This window comes from Cebus imitator, unplaced genomic scaffold (assembly GCF_001604975.1).
Source record: "Cebus imitator isolate Cc_AM_T3 unplaced genomic scaffold, Cebus_imitator-1.0 Scaffold21, whole genome shotgun sequence".
In the NCBI taxonomy this organism is placed as follows: domain Eukaryota; kingdom Metazoa; phylum Chordata; class Mammalia; order Primates; family Cebidae; genus Cebus; species Cebus imitator.
Genome location: NW_016107336.1, coordinates 5,290,744 through 5,312,076, shown reverse-complemented (window position 1 = coordinate 5,312,076; position 21,333 = coordinate 5,290,744). Strand labels below are relative to the sequence as shown.

Below are 21,333 nucleotides of genomic sequence, written 5' to 3'. Positions count from 1 at the left end.
GTGGAAAACCAAAGGGCTTTCAAACAAAGATGGAATCACAATTTGAGGAAGGATTGGAATGATACCTGGCAAAGAATAGACTGACACGCGATACACAAATAAGCACATATCGAATACAGGAGTGAGGCCAGTAATATGAACAGACAACAACAGAAAGACAAATTTCTACTTCACTTTTTTTTTAATGAAGGAGAACAATATGACACAACCCATCTGTAAGGCTTCTTAACTGCTATATGATAATATAAATATTCAAGAACAGACACATCGACCTAGCAAGGAACTGAAGCAACTTGCTGTTATGGAAAGTAAAACAGGATCACAAAAAAAGGAAAAGTGCTTAAGAGCTTGAGATGGATCATCTTAACCCAATTTTCAAAAAAACTATTTTGAAAAAGTAGACTCTGGAAACAAGAGGCAAGCAAAATTCCAGCATTAATCATCAGACATGTACTTTGAGAACCACTACAAAGTAAAGCAGTGATCATTAATCCATGCCAAACTTAGCATTCCCTTTTCCTTGTTAATATTGAAAAACTGATGCAGAAAGAAAAAGCCAGAAACATAGTGGCAGCCAGAGGAAAAGACAGATGGGTGGAGAGTGGATAGAATAACCAACCAATATCAAACAGTGTTTCTTTGCTTTGTGTAAGTAGGAAGATGATTTTTGTGCCATCCTATTCAAAATATTTTACGTCAGATGAAGACAAAGACATAAAAGACAAGCTAATCAAATACGTCACACAAAACAGAGGACAATTCACACACTGAACAACAAGCTAAAGACTAAAAACTTGGCAGGCAATCAGAATTAGAAAAAAACTAAGGATGATTTTTTATAACTAAGAAATAATTCTGCGTCTACTCTGATTCTACATTTTTCCAGAGCAGCAGCAATCTCTACAATTCTGTCTCACAGTCCAGTCAATGAGATTTTCTTTCAGCCAGTTGGCCATGTAACTCATTAATATTAGTGGGTATTTAATGCACCCGAAGGTCCCCTTATAAACAGTTTCACATCAAATATACACTCACAACACAGATCTCAAAGTCACCTCGCTGATAAAGGTTTTGAGTTTGAGGTAGATAAGAAGTCTATTTTAAATAATTTAGACCAAGTTTAGACAGAATTAGATAAAGTTTATCCCAATCATATAAATTCCATTATGTGGCACTTCATTAACTTAAGTTTACTCTTACTTGAAATGTCCATTTTCCAATAATAATTATAATAATTATAATGGATGGTAATGAAGAATTACATGATTACAAATTGCCTTCCAAAATCACCTAAGAGGCTGGGCACAATGGCTCACACCTGTAATCCCAGCACTTTTGGAGGCGAAGACTGGTGGATCACCTGAGGTCAGGAGTTTAAGATCTGCCTGACCAACATGGTGAAGCCCTGTCTATGCTAAAATACGAGGTTAGCCAGGTGTGGTGACTGGTGCCTGTGTAATCCCAGCTACTCGGGAGGCTGAGGTAGGAGAATTGCTTGAACCCAGGAGGTGGAGGCTGCAGTGAGCCAAGATCATGCCACTGCACTCCAGCCTGGCAACAGAGCGAGACTCCATCTCGAAACAAACAAGAAAACAAAATCACCTAAGAGGAAATTGTCTCTGGGCCTCAGTTTCCTTTTTCATAAAATGAGGGGGTTAAATCAAAAGGTCACCAAATTGAATATACTATAATACTTTATGACAGTAAGATGTCTAATTAAATTTATATTTAAATTATAGAGTTTTACAATTTGGCAGTTCCTCAAAAACTAAATGAAAAATTACCATATGACCCAGTAATCCCACTTCTAGTTACTTTACCCAAAAAGATTGAAGGAAGAAACTCAAACAGACAGTTATACCCCAGTGTTCACAGCATCATTACTTACAGTAGCCAAAAGGTGGAAACAACTGATATGTTCACCAACAGATGAATAAGCAAAATGAGGTAAAAACATATAGTGGAATATTATTCAGCCTTAAAAAATGAAGTTCTCATACTTGCTATAACAGGAAAGGAACTGTGAAACATACTTATTAAGTAACATAAGACAAATACAAAAGGACAGATACTGTATAATGCCACTTATATGAAATATCTAGGATAAGCAAATAAGAGAAAGTAGATTAGAGGTTTCTAGGGGTTGCAGGGAGGAGGAATAAGAACTTATTGGCTAACAGCTACAGAATTTGGGGTAATGAAAGAGCTTTAGAAGCAGACAGTGGTGATGGCTGCACAACTGTATGAATGTAATTAATATCACTGAATTGTACATCTAAAATGGTTTAAAAGGCAACTTTTATGTTATATATACATTTAATAACAGAAAGAAAATTATAGAATCTTAACATTTGTACAGATGAAGAAGGTTAGCCACAGTCTATATGGTCCTACACAAGTCTCAATCTCCCATTTTCAGTTTCTTCATCTATAAAATAAGAGTAACAAAATGAATTGTCAATGCCTGGGATCCATAGTGGGGCATCTGCCTAGGACTTGTGATAAAAAGATAAATTCCATGTATGAATAAAACTATTTGATCGATTTGTAACAGAGTAAAGGAGAAATATGTAACATCACCTAAAAAAGACTGGCTCAGAGGCCTGCCCAACTTCATTGTGGCCAGACTGAACATATTATCACATGCAATGAGGGATTAAGCCATTCACAAGTAGGTCTGAATACTGCTGAAAACTTGAAAAGCCAACCACTATCTGGGGAAAGAGTGAAAATCTTGACCAATGATTTTTCACGTCTACCTTGCCCCACATAAAGATGGCTGTTGACAGTCAACTTCAAGTGTGTTAATCTCACTGACAACAAGACAATCAATAATATCTATTTCAGTACGATGATATTTCCTGAAGAACAGTATGATTATCTCATTGGGAAAAAATATGTACAGGAGAAGAACACTGAGAATACTTTAAAGGTGCTACTTTCAAGTTATTTTTATTGCCAACTACTGCTAAAATTTTGAACAATGAGACACAGGAAGCACTCATAGGAAAAGTTTTACAAGTATTAATTCACATAATACTCATCACAGCCTCATGGTATAGAGACGCTTGTTATCCCCATTTGACAAATGAGAAAATTCAGATGCAGAAATATTAAGGACCTTGCCATGGTCACACAGCCTACCAGTGGTGGGGCCCGCAATTGCACTCAGGCTAGTAGCTAACATTTTAAAATAAACCAAAACTTCATATTCATCAGTGAGAAACAACCCACAGAAAGTTGTCATTCTTGGTAATATTAGAATATTCTAATTACAAAAAAGACATTTACACTAACCAGTAAGTTACCCAAAATGTAAACCATTAGGAATAAGGCCTTCTGCTGACATATGGGGCAGTGGAGTTAGCTGGGGAGGAAAGGGGCAGTTATGGGAGAGGAGAAGTGTTGATGGAGGCATGAGAATACTGTAAATAGACTGACCGCCAGGGACTGAGTCGGACTGATGTGGTTGACAGGTCACATCTCACCATTTAAGCAGCAGCCTGAAGATCCAACCTAACTCTTTAGACTTTCTCCAGGTAAACACCCTCAAAAATCATGGTACTTGCTACCAGCCAGTCATTCACAGGGTGAATACTGGCAATGTCCCTGTTCTAATTATAATTGATTTTTATAGCAGAGGATATTGGGATAAAGGGGGAAACGGCAGGGAAGATGGTTGACGCTCTTATCTTTAGCTATCACATCTGGTGTTATAATGCTCAATCTAATCAGCCCATGTGGATGGATTAGAGACAGTCAATATTGACGGCTCCCATCATTAACTTTTCATAGGACTGAAGCATCAGATTACATCAGCATCCATTAAACCTAAAATCCGTCCGACTCCCTGGTTCTGATTCCATGTTCAACATTATAATTTACTATCTCCTACTTTCCATCTGGACATAGAGCAAATATGTATCTACTATTTGGAATTCAAACAACATAATCCACGACTTTTTTTTTTTTTTTTTTTGAGACAGAGTCTTGCTCTGTTGCCAGGCCGGAGTCCAGTGCTCTGATCCTCGGCTCACTGCAACCTCTGCCTCCCAGTTTCAAGCAATTCTCTGCCTCAGCCGCTCGAGTAGCTGGGATTACAGGCACATGCCACCACACCTGACTAATTTTTTTATTTTTAGTAGAGATGGGATTTCACCATCTTGGCCAGGCTGGACTTGAACTCCTGGCCTCGTGATTCACCTACCTCAACCTCCCAAAGTGCTGGGATTACAGGCATGAGCCACTGCACCTAGCCCCAAGAGTTTTTTTTTTTTTGTTTTTTTTTTGTTTTTTTTTGTTTTTGGTAAATTTAGCTTAATATATCAGCCTTATGAGTTTAGTTACGTGATCCACCCATGAAATGAATCTGGTTTTGGCTGCTGGGTTTTTTAAAAAGTCAGTGTTCTTCTATAAGACCAAGCCAGATCTAGGTCTAAGGTTGTGATTAATAACCTATGAATCCCCAGCAAGCCCTACTCTGCCCCTCTTTATGCTCTGCATGTTTTTTTCTTTTTCCCTCTAAGCATTATTTTTCAGGGTAGTTATAAAAATTAAATGAGATAAAGATAATTGTGCTCACCAAACTTATTGGCAGATGACAAATAGACATTCATTGTACCCCCACCCTCACCTCTAGACTTTATTAATCCATATTTAAAAGTTAGTAATTAGAAAACTTTATGTTCATGTTAGATTCACATTTAGCATACTCGATGAGGCTATACCAGTCCAATGAGTTCTGGGAGAAATGCTATTTTTCCTACTCCTGAGATGCTAAGAAATAGACCATTTACCTCAAAAATAGATTAGGGTATGACAAGAGGAAAAGGGCTGCGAAAAAAGACCTGTCAACAGCCAAATGAAGTAAATATGTAATACTTATAACTAAAAAGAAAAGCTATGTAAGGGCTGGGAGCAGTGGCTCACACCTGTAGTCCCAGCACTTTGGGAAGCCATGGCGGGCAGATCATGAGGTCAGGAGATCAAGACCATCTTGGTCAACATGGTGAAACCCCGTCTGTACTAAAAATACAAAAATTAGCCTGGCTTGGTGGTATGCGCCTGTAGTCCCAGCTACTTGGAAGGCTGAGACAGGAGAATCGCTTGAACCAGGGAGTCAGAGGTTGCAGTGAGCCGAGATCATGCCACTGCGCTCCAGCCCAGTGACAGAGCAAGATTCTGTCTAAAATAAAACAAAACAAACAAAAAACCCATATAAGTTACCCAAAGTCCAAAGTCAGACAGAAAATCAGTCCAATATGTTGTAAACTGCACAACAATGATGCATATCCACACTGATTTACTACCATGATTACAAAAGTAATATCAAAAAAAAAACAAGTGCTGAGTATTTTGAGGAGCAGTAAAAATGTTTGGGATGGTTAATGTTTCAAAGTGATCGTCAAGAGTCGAAAATTGGGGTAAAACCCATTTTGAGAGTCACTTTCTTTTGTATTACTGTGATTATAAAGCCATCCAAATTTTGCAAAACCTTTCTTACATGAGCCAAATTCAAAATACAAAATAAACAACCTACGGAAAGTTAGGTTTCCTGCTAGTCTGCATTTTTTTCTGGTGATAGCTGAGAGGCTTGAAATTTTATGTCACAATTACAGTATTCTCCTTTTGGGGTTCCCTTGTGGCTTTGTTGACAGCCCTCAGCTGCCTTAATCTCCCATGTGAGTTAATGTAAAAATGACACATGTAAAACCACATTCACCATCAGGAAAAAAAAGAAGAGTTCATACCTCTTTCAAATTTTAAGCGCTGATAAAGCTGGAACTGGTCCACAGGTACCAAACAGGCAATCTGAAAGCAGAGACATGAAAGGTTGAGACTTCAGTCATCATAGGGCCCTCAGTTACCAGACTTTTGTGATTTCTCTTTTTGGCTTTGCTTATTGTACTTTCTCTACACCAGCTGTTTGCAAACCTCTTTTTCCCTACACTGGCCATGCGGTCAAACACATGCAACAGTTTTCAAGTCATCCCCACTCCTCCACCATTGCTGGGAATCACTGCTCCAGGGAGCAGTTACAAAACTCATTAACCACCTTCTATTCTCCAGTCTGTGGCTATCAAGACCAGACAACAAAATTTTGCTACATGGACTTCTAAAAATTATTGATGTTCATATCTTAAAGATGCTTCGTTTCTCTATATCTTCATTTAAGAATTTTTTTTTAATTACAGCTCTAGCTTTGGAATCCTTAAACACTAAAGTCAGGTAGATAGCATCTCTGGAATTATGCAAACGTCATTTGTTGCCTAGGAAAGAGTACCTTTTAAACAATAAAAAAATCATTTCTTCTGACAAGAGTCACTTCCTGGAGTTATCGAACACTGACATCCCAGACCCTAGTAGAAAAGAAATGCCTAAAATACGTCTTGCAACTAGACTCTTATTTCCATTTCAGATAGCAGCATAAGCCAAATAGTTACTAGTCAACAACAGCGATTCACACTTAACTGAATGACATTTCAAATTAATCATTTTTAAAGGCAGATGCAGGAAAAGCCAACTGCTCTTAAACTGGAATTCTAAAACTATTAATTCCATTGACGTCAAATGTAAATATATGGACATAGCTTAAAGATTTATAAATGAGAAAATCAAAGCATTTAATATTAGCCTTCCAGACATCCAGTAAGTTGATACAGGACACAGTTTTAACCCTGACAATTTCAACTCCAAACTATCACCTTTTTTGGCACAAAATACACCTACATTGATGTTCTTGCAACTAAGGGCATCTGCTTTGAGAAAACTGGAGTAAGAAAATGATGCAGGTAAAATTGTATTTAACAAATATTACAACTTTTATAATGCATTCAAAATCTAATCATCTCCCTTATAAATAATGTCAAGTTGTTTATTTTGCAAATGAATCTAAGTTAGCTAGAATGTATAAAGGACCATAAAACAAGTTTGGTCTTCCTCGTTCCAAATAAAGTATGGTAAAACATAACTAATTATAAAAACTTTTTTACCCAAATTTGTTTCTCCAGTTGGGGAGAAAATGTTGCAATTTCTTGTGGTACCTTAAATTACAGCTCCTTAGTAAAAAAAAATTACGCTCAATATCATGTTATATGTATTTTACCATAGTTCTTTCAACAGTATGGTTGGACTTTTATTACACTGAAAGCCAGCTTTATTCATCTGTTATAATGCTACCCAGACATCTTTCCTGAAAGAAAAAGATGTCTCAAATAAAATTCAGAGTTGGCATAAGTGGGAGTTGAACAACGAGAACACACGGACACAGAGGAACATCACACCTAGGGCCTGTCGGGGCGTGGGGGTGCAGGGGAGGGACAGCATTAGGAGAAATACCTAATGTAGATGATGGGTTGATGGGTGCAGCAAAGCACCATGGCACATGTATACCTATGTAACAAATGTGTACATTCTACACATGTACCCCAGATCTTAAAATATAATAAAAAACATTCAGAGCTGGAGACAGTAGGTACAGGCAAATGAAGTGATTGGAGGCACTAATTAAACCAAAGTTCAGTTCCTGACTTTGTCGCTAACTCATCATGAGTGGAGAACAAACAAATGCTACATCAACTTATGGACCAACATGACTTGGGATGATACCATCTGGGTCCAAGAGACCTCAATAATATTCTATGAATCTTTTTTTAATCACCCACCCTCTTTGATTCTAGAAGACAGTCCTGTACCCCACTCACCCCCATCTAAAATAGTTTGTGGACAGATAATCTCCTTTTAAATCCTTCAAAGTCAACCCCTAAAAATTCTGATTTTTTTTTCAATGAGAAATTTATATAAAAGTCAAATACAGTTTATGGAAGACAAGCAAGGAGGAGATAAGATGTTTTAGATACAGATGAAATGCTAATGTGAAAAACAACAGAAATCAATGCAGTGAAAAGTAAACAGCTATAGAGATGGAAGTTTAATTTTAAATTAAAAAATAAATTTCATTAAAGTACACACTACTGCCAACGGGGAAGTCACAGATCTCTAATTTTTTTGTCTTTTACGCTACTTTGGATTTCTCATTTAAGTCAAAGGCTTGCATGGAATTAAGACTTAATAAGGTGAATCAATTTTTTATTGAAAGTTGTAATCACAAGAAGTTAATTACATTGCTTCTCATTCTGTTTGGTCCTTTTGGAATGAAGACATCCACGGAATGCACCTTTCTCTTCCCCAGCTCCCCTCATTCAGACTTGCATCTTTTCTGTTAGTACTGTTTTGTAAGAGATGAGGTCTCACTTTGTCAACCCACGCTGGAGTGCAGTGGCACAATCATAGCGCACAGTAGCCTCCAACTTCCTCCTCAAGCAATCCTCCCTCCTCAGCCTCCCACGTAGCTGAGACTGCAGGTGTGCACCATCATGAATTGTATCATTATTATCATCATTAATTATATCATTATTATCATCATTAATTTTCTAGAGGCAGGGTCTCCCTATGTTGCCCAGGCTGGTCTCAAATACCCAGCTTCAAGTGATCTTCCTGCCTTGGCTTCCCAAAGTGCTGGGATTACAGACATGAGCCACTGCAGCCAGTCAAATTTTTTGTAAGTACTTGTTGACAGCTTACCACGAGGAAAGCTTTGGTCTGGAAGCCTGGCATACAATGAAGCAGGACATACAGAAGCTACACTCAAAAGGATGAAATTACTCAGAAAGCAATAAACATAAGATTTACAAAAGATCTACCCCTTGACTTTGTCTGCTGGATTTTGCAGATAAGAACTAATTTTCTGAAATATTTCTATTATACTTTTGACTTTAGATGAGAGCTAATGAAAAAAAAAAAAAATGATACAAAATGTGAAATTCCTGGTTCCACTGTCATTTGGAGCTAAGTCGCTATTGCTCAAGACCTCCATTTTTACAACTGTAAAATTGAATTATTAATATGTATGTTAGAACGATTATTAGAAGACTAAATCAGGCTGCAGGTCAAAGGGCTACAATCAATTTTTTGAGGATATTCACAAGTACTCTAAAATTGACTGCTACACCTAATAATCCTAGAGAATAAAACAGATTATAAAGAGGTACCTTGCAGTTACATTCATCCTCTTTCTGCCAACCAAGAATTTCTGAATCATTCAAAATCACACCAGAACTTTATATAAAAAGTTGCAAAATTTGTATAGAGAGTTCCCAAATGCCTTTCCCCCAACTTCCTCTAATGATAACACTTTCTAAATTTAGTTCCCAAATGCCATTCCAAATTCCCCTAATGATAATCATAGTCAATATCGAAATAATGAAATTTATATTTTGATACAAGTGAATTAAAGAATCTCCAGGCCTTATTCAAATTTCACTAACTGTCCCACTAGGATCTTTTTTTGCAGTCTAAGATCCAATCCAGGTTACCACCTTGCACCTAGTTGTGGTATCTCCTTAACCTTTCCATCTGTGACCGTTCCTCAATTTATCTTTGCCTTTCGTGATGTTGATGAGTTTGAAGAGGCCAGGTCCTTTATTTGTACAATGTTCCCCTAACTTGGATTTTTCTGATGCTTTCTCACAATTAGATTGAGGTTTGCATTTTTGGCAAGGATATCACAGATGTGTCTTTGGGGCCATCTGGAGCTACATGAAGACATGTCTCATTATTGGTGATGTTAACTTTTTAATGTGGTTAAGGTGGTATCTGCCAGCTTCTCCATCATTCGTAACTAACAAGTCTTTTATAAGGAGATACTTTGAAACTACGCAAAAATCCTGTTTCTAATCAAACCTTTCCCCACTAATTTTTGCATCCACTGATAATTCTTGCCAAAAATAATTATTACTGTAATATTTGCTTAGTGACTTTTCTATTTCCATCATTCATTTTGTACTTGGTGATTAAAATTCCACTGTAAGAAAAAGCTGTTCCTTCTCTATCCATTTTTTAAATTTCGGTTAGCATAGACTACAGACATTTATTTTATTCTGTAGGTTCTAATTCATTACTAACCAAATCCATATTCTACCAATAAAAGCAAAGCTCTCTAATTATATTCTCAGCTATCAAGAGACCACTACCCTCAGATCAACTGCTTAACAGTGTTTAGTTTGATTTCAAGTTAATTTTTGCTACTTCTCCCTTGAAAGCTGTGCTAATTTATTTACTATTAAATTTCTCTCTCCTCCTATCTAAACACAAAAGACAACTTTTGCTCCTTATTGTCATTCTAGAAACTCTTTCCAAAGAGGAAAACAAAACCCAAATTTTAATTCAAAGAGAAAACAAATTCAGTTTCATATTAATAGAATAAGAGCAATAATATCCCCAACAAAAAGCTACTAATTGTCCAGAATCACTATTTTGTTTTGTTTCATTTCTGATAAAAATGAACCTTAGAATCCTTATTAAATGCTCAGTTCCAGCCAGGCAAGGTGGCTCATGCCTGTAATCTCAGTGCTTTGGGAGGCTGAGGTAGGTGGATGACTTGAGGTTAGGAGTTTGAGACCAGCTTGGCCAACATGGTCAAACCCTGTCTCTACCAAAAATACAAAAATTAGCCGGGCGTGGTGGTAGGTGCCTGTAATCCTAGCTACCCGGGAGGCTGAGGCAGGAGAATCGCTGGAACCTAGGAAGTACAAGCTGCAGTGAGCTGAGAAAAGGCCATTGCACTCCAGCCTAGGTGACAGAGCAAGATGCTGTCTTAGCAACAACAACAAAATAGTTCCTACTCAGCTGAATGTCTTTGCTTTTCCATTCCATCCCTAGCAGAGCATATCCAGGGAAGCTAGAGCACACCTACACTTGGGAGTGCTGTAACAGTTACACCTACAGTGAATTAATCTAACATCCACAATCAAGAAAAAAATGAAAAGTGAGGCACACCCTGTTTATCAGTATTAACCACAATCATAATATTTAAACAAGCATCACTATTTATACTAACACTAACCCTATCCCACCCCAACCAAAAAAAAAAAAAAAAAAAGAGAGAGAGCAAAAAGGAGGCAGACAGTGAAGCCTGCTCACCACAAAAGTATTTATGCCAAAAGTGGTGTGTGTTCCCATAAGAAATGTTAATAAATACAACGTATATTGCCTTTTAGTCAGGAAAGGAAGACTCGGTCAAAAAAATGAAACAGAAGTTGGGGATAGGCTTTAGGGAAGCACTATCCACCAGAGTTTGGAAAGCCAGGACAGAAGGAAAAAGCGCCCCAACTTAACTTAGGTTTGGTCCTTTAAATCATGCTTCTGCTATTAAACAGGCTGAACAAAGAAGAAAACGTATCAGTACATCTGGAGATGGAACTGACCACTAGTAAGTGGATCATTACAACCTGTCAAGGTTTGGGCAATTTTTGAGATGCTATGACTTGCAACATGAAAGGCAAGGGAAATCACTCTCACCTTGCCGATCAATGTCTAATCACATTAACACAGGAACTAAGAATGTTTTCACAACTGAGAGAATGAGAGCTCCTCTTCTTACGAGAGAACAAAAACCACACATTCACCCGTTCACCTGAGTGAAACTAACAAGCTGAAGTCTTCTTGCCTGCATACCAGATAAAAAATCCTCATTGGAAGCCATATGTGGCCATCACTGAGAGGCAGAAGGCAGGGCCCCTGGGGAAGGGAAAGATGGGAGAGAAATGGAATTCCAGGGCCACTGATCCGCACAGTCCAGTGCAGAGGGCTGCTTTCGCTGTTCTTTGTTTCACATGCACTACAGAAGTCTCTGCACATTATCTAACCAAGATCATCTTTCCACATATCATCTCTTGCCTTTTCTCCCTCAACTCAGTCATAAGTAAAAGGGACACATTCATACACCCACGTGACACATTCAACCCACTGCAGCTTAGTTTTCTATGTGCCATTAGTTAAAGAAAAATCTTGGAAACTTATTCCCCACTTATACAGTTTTAAGTACAATTCAAAACAAAGTTTTAAATACTTTCTAAAATGTAATTCAACCAGGAAACTTAAAAATATCTATTAACTCTGGCTTAGCGGATTCCTCTATCCCCCACCATCCCAGAGGTTTACTTTTCTCCAGCCAACACATATTGCAGCCAAAGGTTATTGCAGACACGCTCCACCCTTCCCATTCAGGTCCTTACCACAGTAACAGGAATGTGGCCTCCTTTTCGGGCATTCTCATCTTTCCTTTGCCCCAGCTTCCCACCATGACAATGGGTTGGAAGAACGTGAGGAGATGGCAAGTGGAGGCAGAGGATTTGGGAAGAACACTTGGATTCTCTATCACTGTAGCCAACTTTCCCAAAGCCACCCAAATATGCAATGTAGGTAAAAAACTGCATTTATTCTGCAAACGTAGCTTCAAATTCCCCATTACTCGATTCCTCCATACCTCTACCCCAGCTTTCTAGAGTGCCCCACCCTAAATCTCTTCCTATAGAAATTCTGAACCCTCCATTCTTGGCAAGAGCAGCTGTACCCACCCTTTCTCTGGTGCACACTGGGGCACTAGCAGTAAAAGGCGGGTTGGTCATTTCAGTGCTCCAGGACTTAGAAAAAAGATTAGTGAGTGAGCAGCTCTTCCCTGGCCGCCACCGACACCTAGCAATTGGAAGAAGTTAAAACTCGCGGGCCATGTAATGACAGGTACTCTTCAAATAGGAGTATGTACTCACCACTCAAATTTTACACAGGCCAGAAGAATGGTTCAGGCTGGCCCAGGAAGTGACAGATACTCCTTCAATAACACTACATGGGAACTGCTTAAATTAGACATCATCACCCTTTTGAACAGGGCTACTAACTTTAACCAAGGGCTTCGCCCAAAGTAAGGCTATTGGAATAAACAACCTGTGTTTTGCCTTTCATGATTTCATGTTGGACAAGATTACAAGGTCAAGTATATTGGAAAAGCTCTGCAGAGCAAAAGCTAAAACTACCAGATGATGTAATAGAGGAAAGTTTTACTTTTTCCTGGCTCCTAGTGGGTTCACCTCTAGCCACAAGTACTCCTGAGTCACTATCTCTCACCACCTTCCATGACACTGAAAGGGAAGCTGCCACTTTCTACCTTTTCCTACACAAGGGAACAGCAGCAGCATCCTCCAGATACCAAAATCTTCCGATCCTTAAGTCTCTGATATAAATTGGGTTGGTATTGGTATATAACTTACACACATCCTCGGTCCTGTATAATTCAAATCATGTTTAGATTACTTATAATACCTAATACAATGCAAATGCTAGGTAAATCATTATTATACTGCATTGTTTAGGGAATAATGACGAGGAAAAGTCCGTACATGTTCAGTGCAAACACAATTTTTTTTCTGAGTATTTTCCATCTGCAGTTGAATCCCCACATGCAGAACCCATGGACACTGAGGGTCAAACTGAACCTGAACTGGGCAGTAACTGTGTCACTAAGGAGGCTACTCTTCATAAATAAAAGTTAGGAGGCATAATCACAGCTGAGCCAATTTGGAAAAATCAAGAAGGCAGATACATGGAGCACAGCCAATTCTGTAAGCTAGACCTACACAAGGAAGCACTCAGAGAAAAGAGCTTGCATTCCTGCCATCCTTTGAAGATAAAGAAATGCTAGACGTAAATGTATTTGTTAAGACAATGAAGAATCACATGTTGTAATATAAATACCAGCAGGACAAAGGGAACCAGCCTTAAATCAGAATTATTTTTAACAACCAAAGTATATTTATGTGTCACCTATGTAATTAAACATTTATTTAAAGGTTGAAGGAAGTAGTAGTCATGGAGACAGAACCTAGTCAAGCATATATAAATGAACCTCACTGTGGTATACAATAATACAGAGATTATAAGCCACATGTAGTAACTATATAGAATAAAATCTTGATCCAAAGGAAGTTAGAAAAGAAGGGGGTACAGTCCAATTCATGCGTGTGTGGTATTTACTTTCAAAGGAGGAGGCCTATGTAAACTGACACAGCTACCCATATCTCCAATATAATCTTCTATTCCATTCTCAATTCAAAATGATTATCAAGCACCACTACCACATATATTTTTATCACTAAAAAAAAAAACAGTAGCAAGTTGATAGATAACATTTTATTCTTATATGTTTACGCCCATCTATGGCCAGACTCTTAGCAAGAACAATGAGCAAAGAAATAGTTCATCAATGCCCTGAAGTGTCTTCCTACTCCTCTAATGAGAAAAAGACTTTTGAAAACTTAAGAAGTACCACAGTTTAGTTTGGAACATGTTTTTGTTCTTTTTTTTTTCTAATATCCTTTTGTAATTTTTAAGACTCATTTTGGGTTTGTCTGGTTTTAATACAGCCTAAAAGTAAAATTGCTATTAGAGTAAAACTGGATAAAGAGAACCAGAAGGACAGAGAAGGTACAGAGTGAGGAAAGGGTAAGGAGAACAAAGGAAGGGGGAAATACAAGGAGAAAATGTCTATACAAAGAATATGAAGCCAGGTGTTGTGGTCCACACCTGTCATCCCAGAACTTTGGGAGGCTGAGGCAGTAGGATTGCTTGAACTCAGCTTGGAAAACATAAGGAGATTCCGTCTCCTCAAAAAAAGAATTTTTATTTTAAATTGGCCAGGTATGGTGGTACACATCTGTAGTGTCAGCTACTTGGGATGCTGAGGTAGGAGGATTGCTTGAGCCCAGGAAGTTGAGGCTACAGTGAGCTGTGATTGCACCACTGCACTCCAGCATGGACAATAGAGGAAAACCCTGTCTTTTTTTTTTTTTAGTTCGACCATTGTGGAAGACAGTGTGGTGATACCTCAAGGACCTAGAAATAGAAATTCCATTTGACCCAGCAATCCCATTACTGAGTATATATCCAAAGGATTATAAATTGTTCTGTTATAAGGACACATGCACATGTATATTCATAGCGGCACTGTTTACAATCGCAAAGACCTGGAACCAACCCAAATGCCCAACGATGATAGACTGGAAAGGGAAAATGTGGCACATATACACCATGGAATACTATGCAGCCATCAAAAACGATGAGTTCGTGTCCTTTGTAGGGACATGGATGAACCAGGAAACCATCATTCACAGCAAACTGACACAAGAACAGAAAATCAAACACAGCATGTTCTCACTGATAGGTGGGTGTTGAACGATGAGAACACATGGACACAGGTAGGGGAGCATCACACACAGGGGTCTGTTGTGAGGGAGTAGGGGAGGGATGTCGGGGGAGGGAGTTGGGGAGGGATAACATGGGGAAAAATGCCAGATATAGGTGATGGGGATGGAGGGAAAAAAAAGAGAGAGAGAGAGAAAGCAAGAAAAAAAATGAGAAGACTACCTAAGCTGTGTTCTAGAGAACTGACAGGCAGACTACAGCCAGTCCTGATCCACTTGCCTAGGCACACTGGCCCTACCTAACATTAGGTACTCAAAACATCAGTGCCTAGTGGCTACCATTTACTCAAAATTCTAAAACACTATGCAGCTGAACTTTCTGCACTGATGGAAATACTTTATTCTGTACTGCCCAGTCTGGTAATCATCAGTCACATGTGACTGCTCATCACTCAACAGTTATTGACTAGCATAACTGAACTAAATTTTAATTTCATTTCACTTAAATCAATCTAGGTTTAAATAGCCACATGTGGCTAGTGGCGACTGGATTAGTCAGCACAGGTCTAGCATGCAGGAATCCGATGACTTTCATGGGCTTGTTTTGAAATTTCACCAAGCTATTCATTTCATTTACATTTCATAGATTTTATATGTATTAATTCACCAAGATTTCACAGCAGAGACAGTTCTTGTTGCCTGTCCATTTCTCGCATTTCACTTTTATAATTATCTGACTCGTTTTAGGTTGACTGTTTCTCTGCTGGACCAGAAGCTCCATAAGAAGAGCACTGGTGGGCCTGTCTTGTTATCCTCTCCAGCCCAGCTTGGAATGGGGCCAGACACACTTGCTGACCCATCAGACACCTGAGAAGCAAGTCAAAAAGGAAGCTTCTCTCCTGGAAGGATCATGCATACAAAGATGTACCCAAAAACCTAAGTCTCATTTTTAAAACAATTTTGCAGTGACGCAGATCAACAATATTCTTAGTAACTAGTCCAATTTCTCTCCAGTATAGCTTTTACCCTACAAAAGTCAATAATATATCTCTCTGCAGGGTTTACATAGTCGATATTACTTTTTTACCAAAGAAGTTATTCCATGATTTTCTTAAAATAAATCACTTCAAAACAGTTAGACATTCCTTTTCTATTTCCCTAAAAAACACATATATCTCATTTGTACCACTCATCCACTAATCAAATTGAACACAGGATGCCTAGATACAAATTGGTTAGAAATTGTCTATACTACCTTTCTGACTGCTTTGCTTACAAAGCAAAGGATATATATGTAAAAGCATATATCCATAAACAAAGCATGTACAGTATATATATCTATATACAGTGTATAGAGATCTATATATACAATGAAGCATGTACAGTAAATATATCTATACCTATATTGCATATATATCTATACACAGTATGTACATCTATACACATATCTACATGTGTGTCCACACATACACACAATTGAGCTTCTAATTATTAAGTCATATATATATATATATTTTATTGCGTTTTAGGTTTTGGGGTACATGTGAAGAACATGTAGAATTGTTGCATAGGTACATACATGGCAATGTCGTTTGCTGCCTTCCTCCCCATCACCTATATCTGGCATTTCTCCCCATGTTATATCTCCCCAACTCCCCATCCCCTGCTGTCCCTCCCCTAGTTCCCCCCCTCCACAGACCTCAGTCTATCAGACCACAGTGCAATCAAGTTAGAACTCAGAATTCAGAAACTAACTCAGAACTGCACAACTTCATGGAAACTGAACAACTGGCTCTTGAATGTTGACTGGATAAACAATGAAATGAAGGCAGATATAAAGATGTTCTTTGAAACTAACGAGAATGAAGACACAACACACCAGAATCTCTGGGACACATTTAAAGCAGTGTCTAAAGGAAAATATACAGCAATAGATGCCCACATGACAAGCAAGGAAAGATCTAAAATCGACACCCTATTGCCAATTATTAAGTCTTTTATCGTATGTTCTATCTACCCACCTAATTCTATGCCGTCTCCACCCCAATATTTTTTTAAGAGATGAAATCTCACTCCATTGCCCAGGCTGGAGGGCAGTGGTGTGATCAAGTCTCTCTGCAGCCTTGACCTCCAGGGCTCAAGCAATCCTCTCACCTCAGCCTCCAGAGTAGCTGGGACTACAGACATCTACCACTATGCCTGGCTAATTTTCTAATTTTTATTTTTGTAAACATTGGAGGGGGGGCAGTCTTGCTATATTGCTCAGGCTGGTCTTGAACTCCTGAACTCAATCAATCCTCCTGCCTTGGCCTCCCAAAGTGCCAGGACTACAGGTGTGAGCCACAGCACCTGGCCAATCTAATGCTACTCTTAAAGTCATGTAATTATGGCAGTCAAAAAGTATAGGATTAGAATTCTGTCTCTTCTACTTTCTAGATACACAGTTTTGGGTAAATTACTTAAACCCTTGGGGCCTCAGTTTCCCTACCTGAAAGCAACACCCAATTTCATGAGGTCTGTTGAGAAGATTAGATAGAATACTGGCAATGAAAACAACTAGAAGGATGCCTGGTGCAAAGCAGGTGTTCTGTGTTTGCTAAATGAATAACTGATTTCACCTGTTTCTTGGAATGTCATTTAGAGGCTTACAAATCCCCTGAGAATGAATAAGAGTTCATTATGTTCTAACTTAAAGTGAGCAGAGTCTGAAGATTAAAAGGCAGATTTAAAGGCAAGTCAATAACTGGTGATTGAACAAACAAAAGGAGAAAAATCAGTGTCTTAACAAAATGAGAGAACTCACTCAAAAAAAGACATTTCAGATGCCTGAAACAGATCAATTGATCTCTTCCAAAAGGTCTCTGCTCTTCGGAAATGGTGCAACTCAGGCTATCACTGTGGAATCATAATCGTTTATATTTTCCATAACTGTGGCTAACCCATGGTCTATTTATCTTTAGGGCATTACAATTTACAAGACCACTCACTATTCAGCCTCTGTATCACTCCATACTCACACTGCTATGAATAAATACCCAAGACTTGTTATTTAGTTGACTTACAGTTCCACAGAGCTGAGAAGGCCTCAGGAAACTTACAATCATGGTAGAAGGGGAAGCAAACACATCCTTCTTCACACGGCCACAGCAAGGAGTAATGCCAGGCAAAGGAGGGAAAGCCCCTTATAAGACCATCAGATCTCACAAGCACTCACTATCAGGAGAACAGCATGGGGGAAACCGCCCCCATGATTCAATCATCTCCACCTGGTCCCACCCTTGACATGTGGGAATTACTACAACTCAAGGTGAGATTTGGGTGAGGAAATAGCCAAACCATATCGGCCTCCAAACTTCACACTTGGTAAATTTTATTTCTGGTACTTTTGTCTATTCTAAAGCTTCTTCAACACTCGAGATGGTATATGTAAATGGAACTGAGATAAATGACAGCTTCACCAGTTTGTATAAAAAATCTAAAGGTATGTTGCAATGAAGTGCTCCTTGAAAAAGTTTACCTCTATTTTGTTGCTAGACTCCATGGTAGGGAAATACCTAAGGAGTCAAGATCCTCATAAATAATGTCAACAGGAAGATGATGGCAGTCATCCATACCTCAGCTTCCTGCAGGGTCCCGTGGTTTAGGCACACCATGTCAGGGCAAGTGATGGGAGACCCACATCCCTCTCGGATTGCCAGCTGCATGTACTGTTTCAGGCACTGGAAGTTAAGGAAAAAAAAAAACAAACAGATAATTATGCATCCCATTACAGTAGCACAAAGGTTACATAGGAGAACAGTAACCGCCTCTTCTTCCTTAATTGGCTGTCCTAAGGCTCTTATACTCAAGAGACATAAGTTGTCACAAGTGTGAATACTAACAGCCATCACTTTGGAATGAATGCAGAGACACACAATTAATTATGTATGATTTCATCTTAAGAGTTCATTTAAGTCAGACTTGCCTATGCTCACACATTTCAGCCACCATAGATTAAGAGAAGAAAAAACACTATTTTCTAATGCTAAAGGCCTCCTCCTGCTTTAAAAAATAAAAACAAAAACCCTATATGAATTCCTAATTCCATTTTTACTTAGTGGTTCTCTCCATCAAAGTTTGCCCGAAAGTAGAACAGAACGCTGGAACCCTTGCACTGAGCTAGCCACACAATCAAAGTAAGCTTAAGACAGTGACATTGCCAGGACCACTTTTTTTTTTTTCTTGAGACAGAGTCTTGGTCTGTCGCCCAGGCTGGAGTGTAGTGGCACAATCTCGGCTCACTACAACCTCCACCTCCTGGGTTCAAAGCAATTCCCCTGCATCAGCCTGCCAAGTAGCTGGGACTACAGGCACCCACCACCATGCCTGGCTAAGTTTTTTTTTTTTGTATTTTTAGTAGAGACAGGGTTTCACCATATTGGCCAGGCTGGTCTTGAACTCCTGACCTGTGATCTGCCCATCTCAGCCTCCCAAAGTGCTGGCATTACAGGCATGATCCACGGCACCTGGCCAGGATCACTCTTAAAAACAAATGCACCTGGAAAATATAATGTCAAATTTGGTAAAGTCAGGTGACTTCCTGCTGACTGGGATATCAAAGATAATTTTCTTCCCAAAGACAATGAGACACACTGTCCCAAAGACATTATCCCAAAGACAATGAGACCTTCCCAAAAATATGGGTCTTGGTGGGTGCCATGTTAAAGAAGTTTGAATAGGAAAAAAAGGCACTGGTCACTCGGGAAAAGAAGAAATTGAATAAAAAGAAACGTAGGGAAGAAATTGAACAGAAAAAAGAAACCCAGAGAAGAAATTGAATAGAAAAATGAAACCCAGAGAAGTAATTGAATATAAAAAAGAAATCCAGAGAAGAAATTGAATTTAAAAAAAGAAGCCCAGAGAAGAAATTAAGTAAAAAAAAGAAGGCCAGAGAAAAAAATGAATAAAAAAAAGAAGCCCACAGAAGAAACTGAATTTAAAAAAAAGAAACCCAGAGAAGAAAAGAAAAAAGAAATCCAGACAGAAGAGGAAGAACATCAGGAACAAAGCTGATCTTCTCATTGCCTGCTGTGTCTGGATATTGGACAGTGGGTGGAGATGGGAGTCTTACTGAGAAATCAGGAGAGGGACTGACAGCTTTATGGAAACCTCTAACACCTCCCCCTATTCCTCTCTACCCATCCACACACACCCACAAGAAATTGAAGGCAGAAGGTCCAGGAAATAAACCTCTAAGAAATCCAAAATTGGTTCTTCAGCTTCTACTAATTTGCTCATAATTGGTAAACCTCTTCTACATGCATGACCAAAAAAGTCAAGCTCAAATGTTTGATGAGTACATTTTACCAAAAATACATAAGCCAGCTGATGATGCAATGACTCTTACAAAGTGGTGATTATTTACAACTGGGTTTAGAGTTTTAAAATTTATACATTTACGTATCAACTTGCTGCACTGAAAAAAATTCTGCTGCACCAACCTTTTATAAAAGTATAAACCAAAAGTAAAATTCTAGGGTCAGAATGCTGGCGATGTAATTGTGAAACCTATTCCTGTTATTGACCATCTTTACTCATTTCTCCATCTGAAAATAAAACTAACATCACTATTATATTACTTCAGAAAAATAATCATGTACTTACCTGATTATAAATGACTGTTATAATGTATTGATGAATCAATGACTAGGGCAAACCATTTAAACCAGATTTGTATCTCTTCAAATAGACAACAGTTTTCTTCTCCAAAGAGTTAATTTTTTCTACAACATTCATCACAGCAAAAACTAGAAAATAACCTAAATACTAAAAATATAACCTTCAAATAAACGTTGCTAAATTTATGTGATAGACCATGCAGAATCATGAAAAACGTCTTCAAATGATATTTAAAAGACATGAACAAATGCTCATGATTTAGTGTAAACTGAGGAATAGAAGGTATCTTATCTGGGAACAGGGATCCTCCATAGTCACTCCTTCCTTGCACTTGACCACCATATAGATACTGTGTTTTAACCTTGACTTTCTTCAACAGAAGGGTGAAAAAAATCACTTGCTCTAGGATTCACTGTGCCCAACATGGTATCCAGCAGCAGCAATGGGACATAGAAGAGAGCAGCAGCAAGGAAATATGGGGAAGAATGTTAATGGCCAGGCGATCCCCCAGGGGAACAGTCGAGGCGGCTCACCAAAAGGAGTGTCACGCCAGGGACAAATGAATAAACAACGTGAAAGCCCGTCCATCCTGTTCTGCTTCTGAGGACATCTCAGCCTTCCAATAGGCACACCTGTTCTG

General features: G+C 38.6%; 1 protein-coding gene across 5 annotated transcripts in view; it reads right to left on the bottom strand.

Annotated features, from left to right (window-relative positions):
• The window catches only part of RNF144B (ring finger protein 144B), a 136,671-nt gene that overhangs the window by 24,818 nt on the left and 90,520 nt on the right, over nucleotides 1–21,333 (bottom strand). For 4 of the 5 annotated variants that reach the window (XM_037736025.1, XM_017521659.2, XM_037736028.1 and 1 more), the window contains 2 exons: nucleotides 18,650–18,754; nucleotides 5,751–5,811 (listed from right to left, as the gene is read on the bottom strand). In XM_037736025.1, the coding sequence (XP_037591953.1) occupies nucleotides 5,751–5,811; nucleotides 18,650–18,754 (166 nt within the window). The remainder of the gene's footprint in view (nucleotides 1–5,750; nucleotides 5,812–18,649; nucleotides 18,755–21,333) is intronic. The other variant, XM_037736026.1, reaches the window with a different exon arrangement.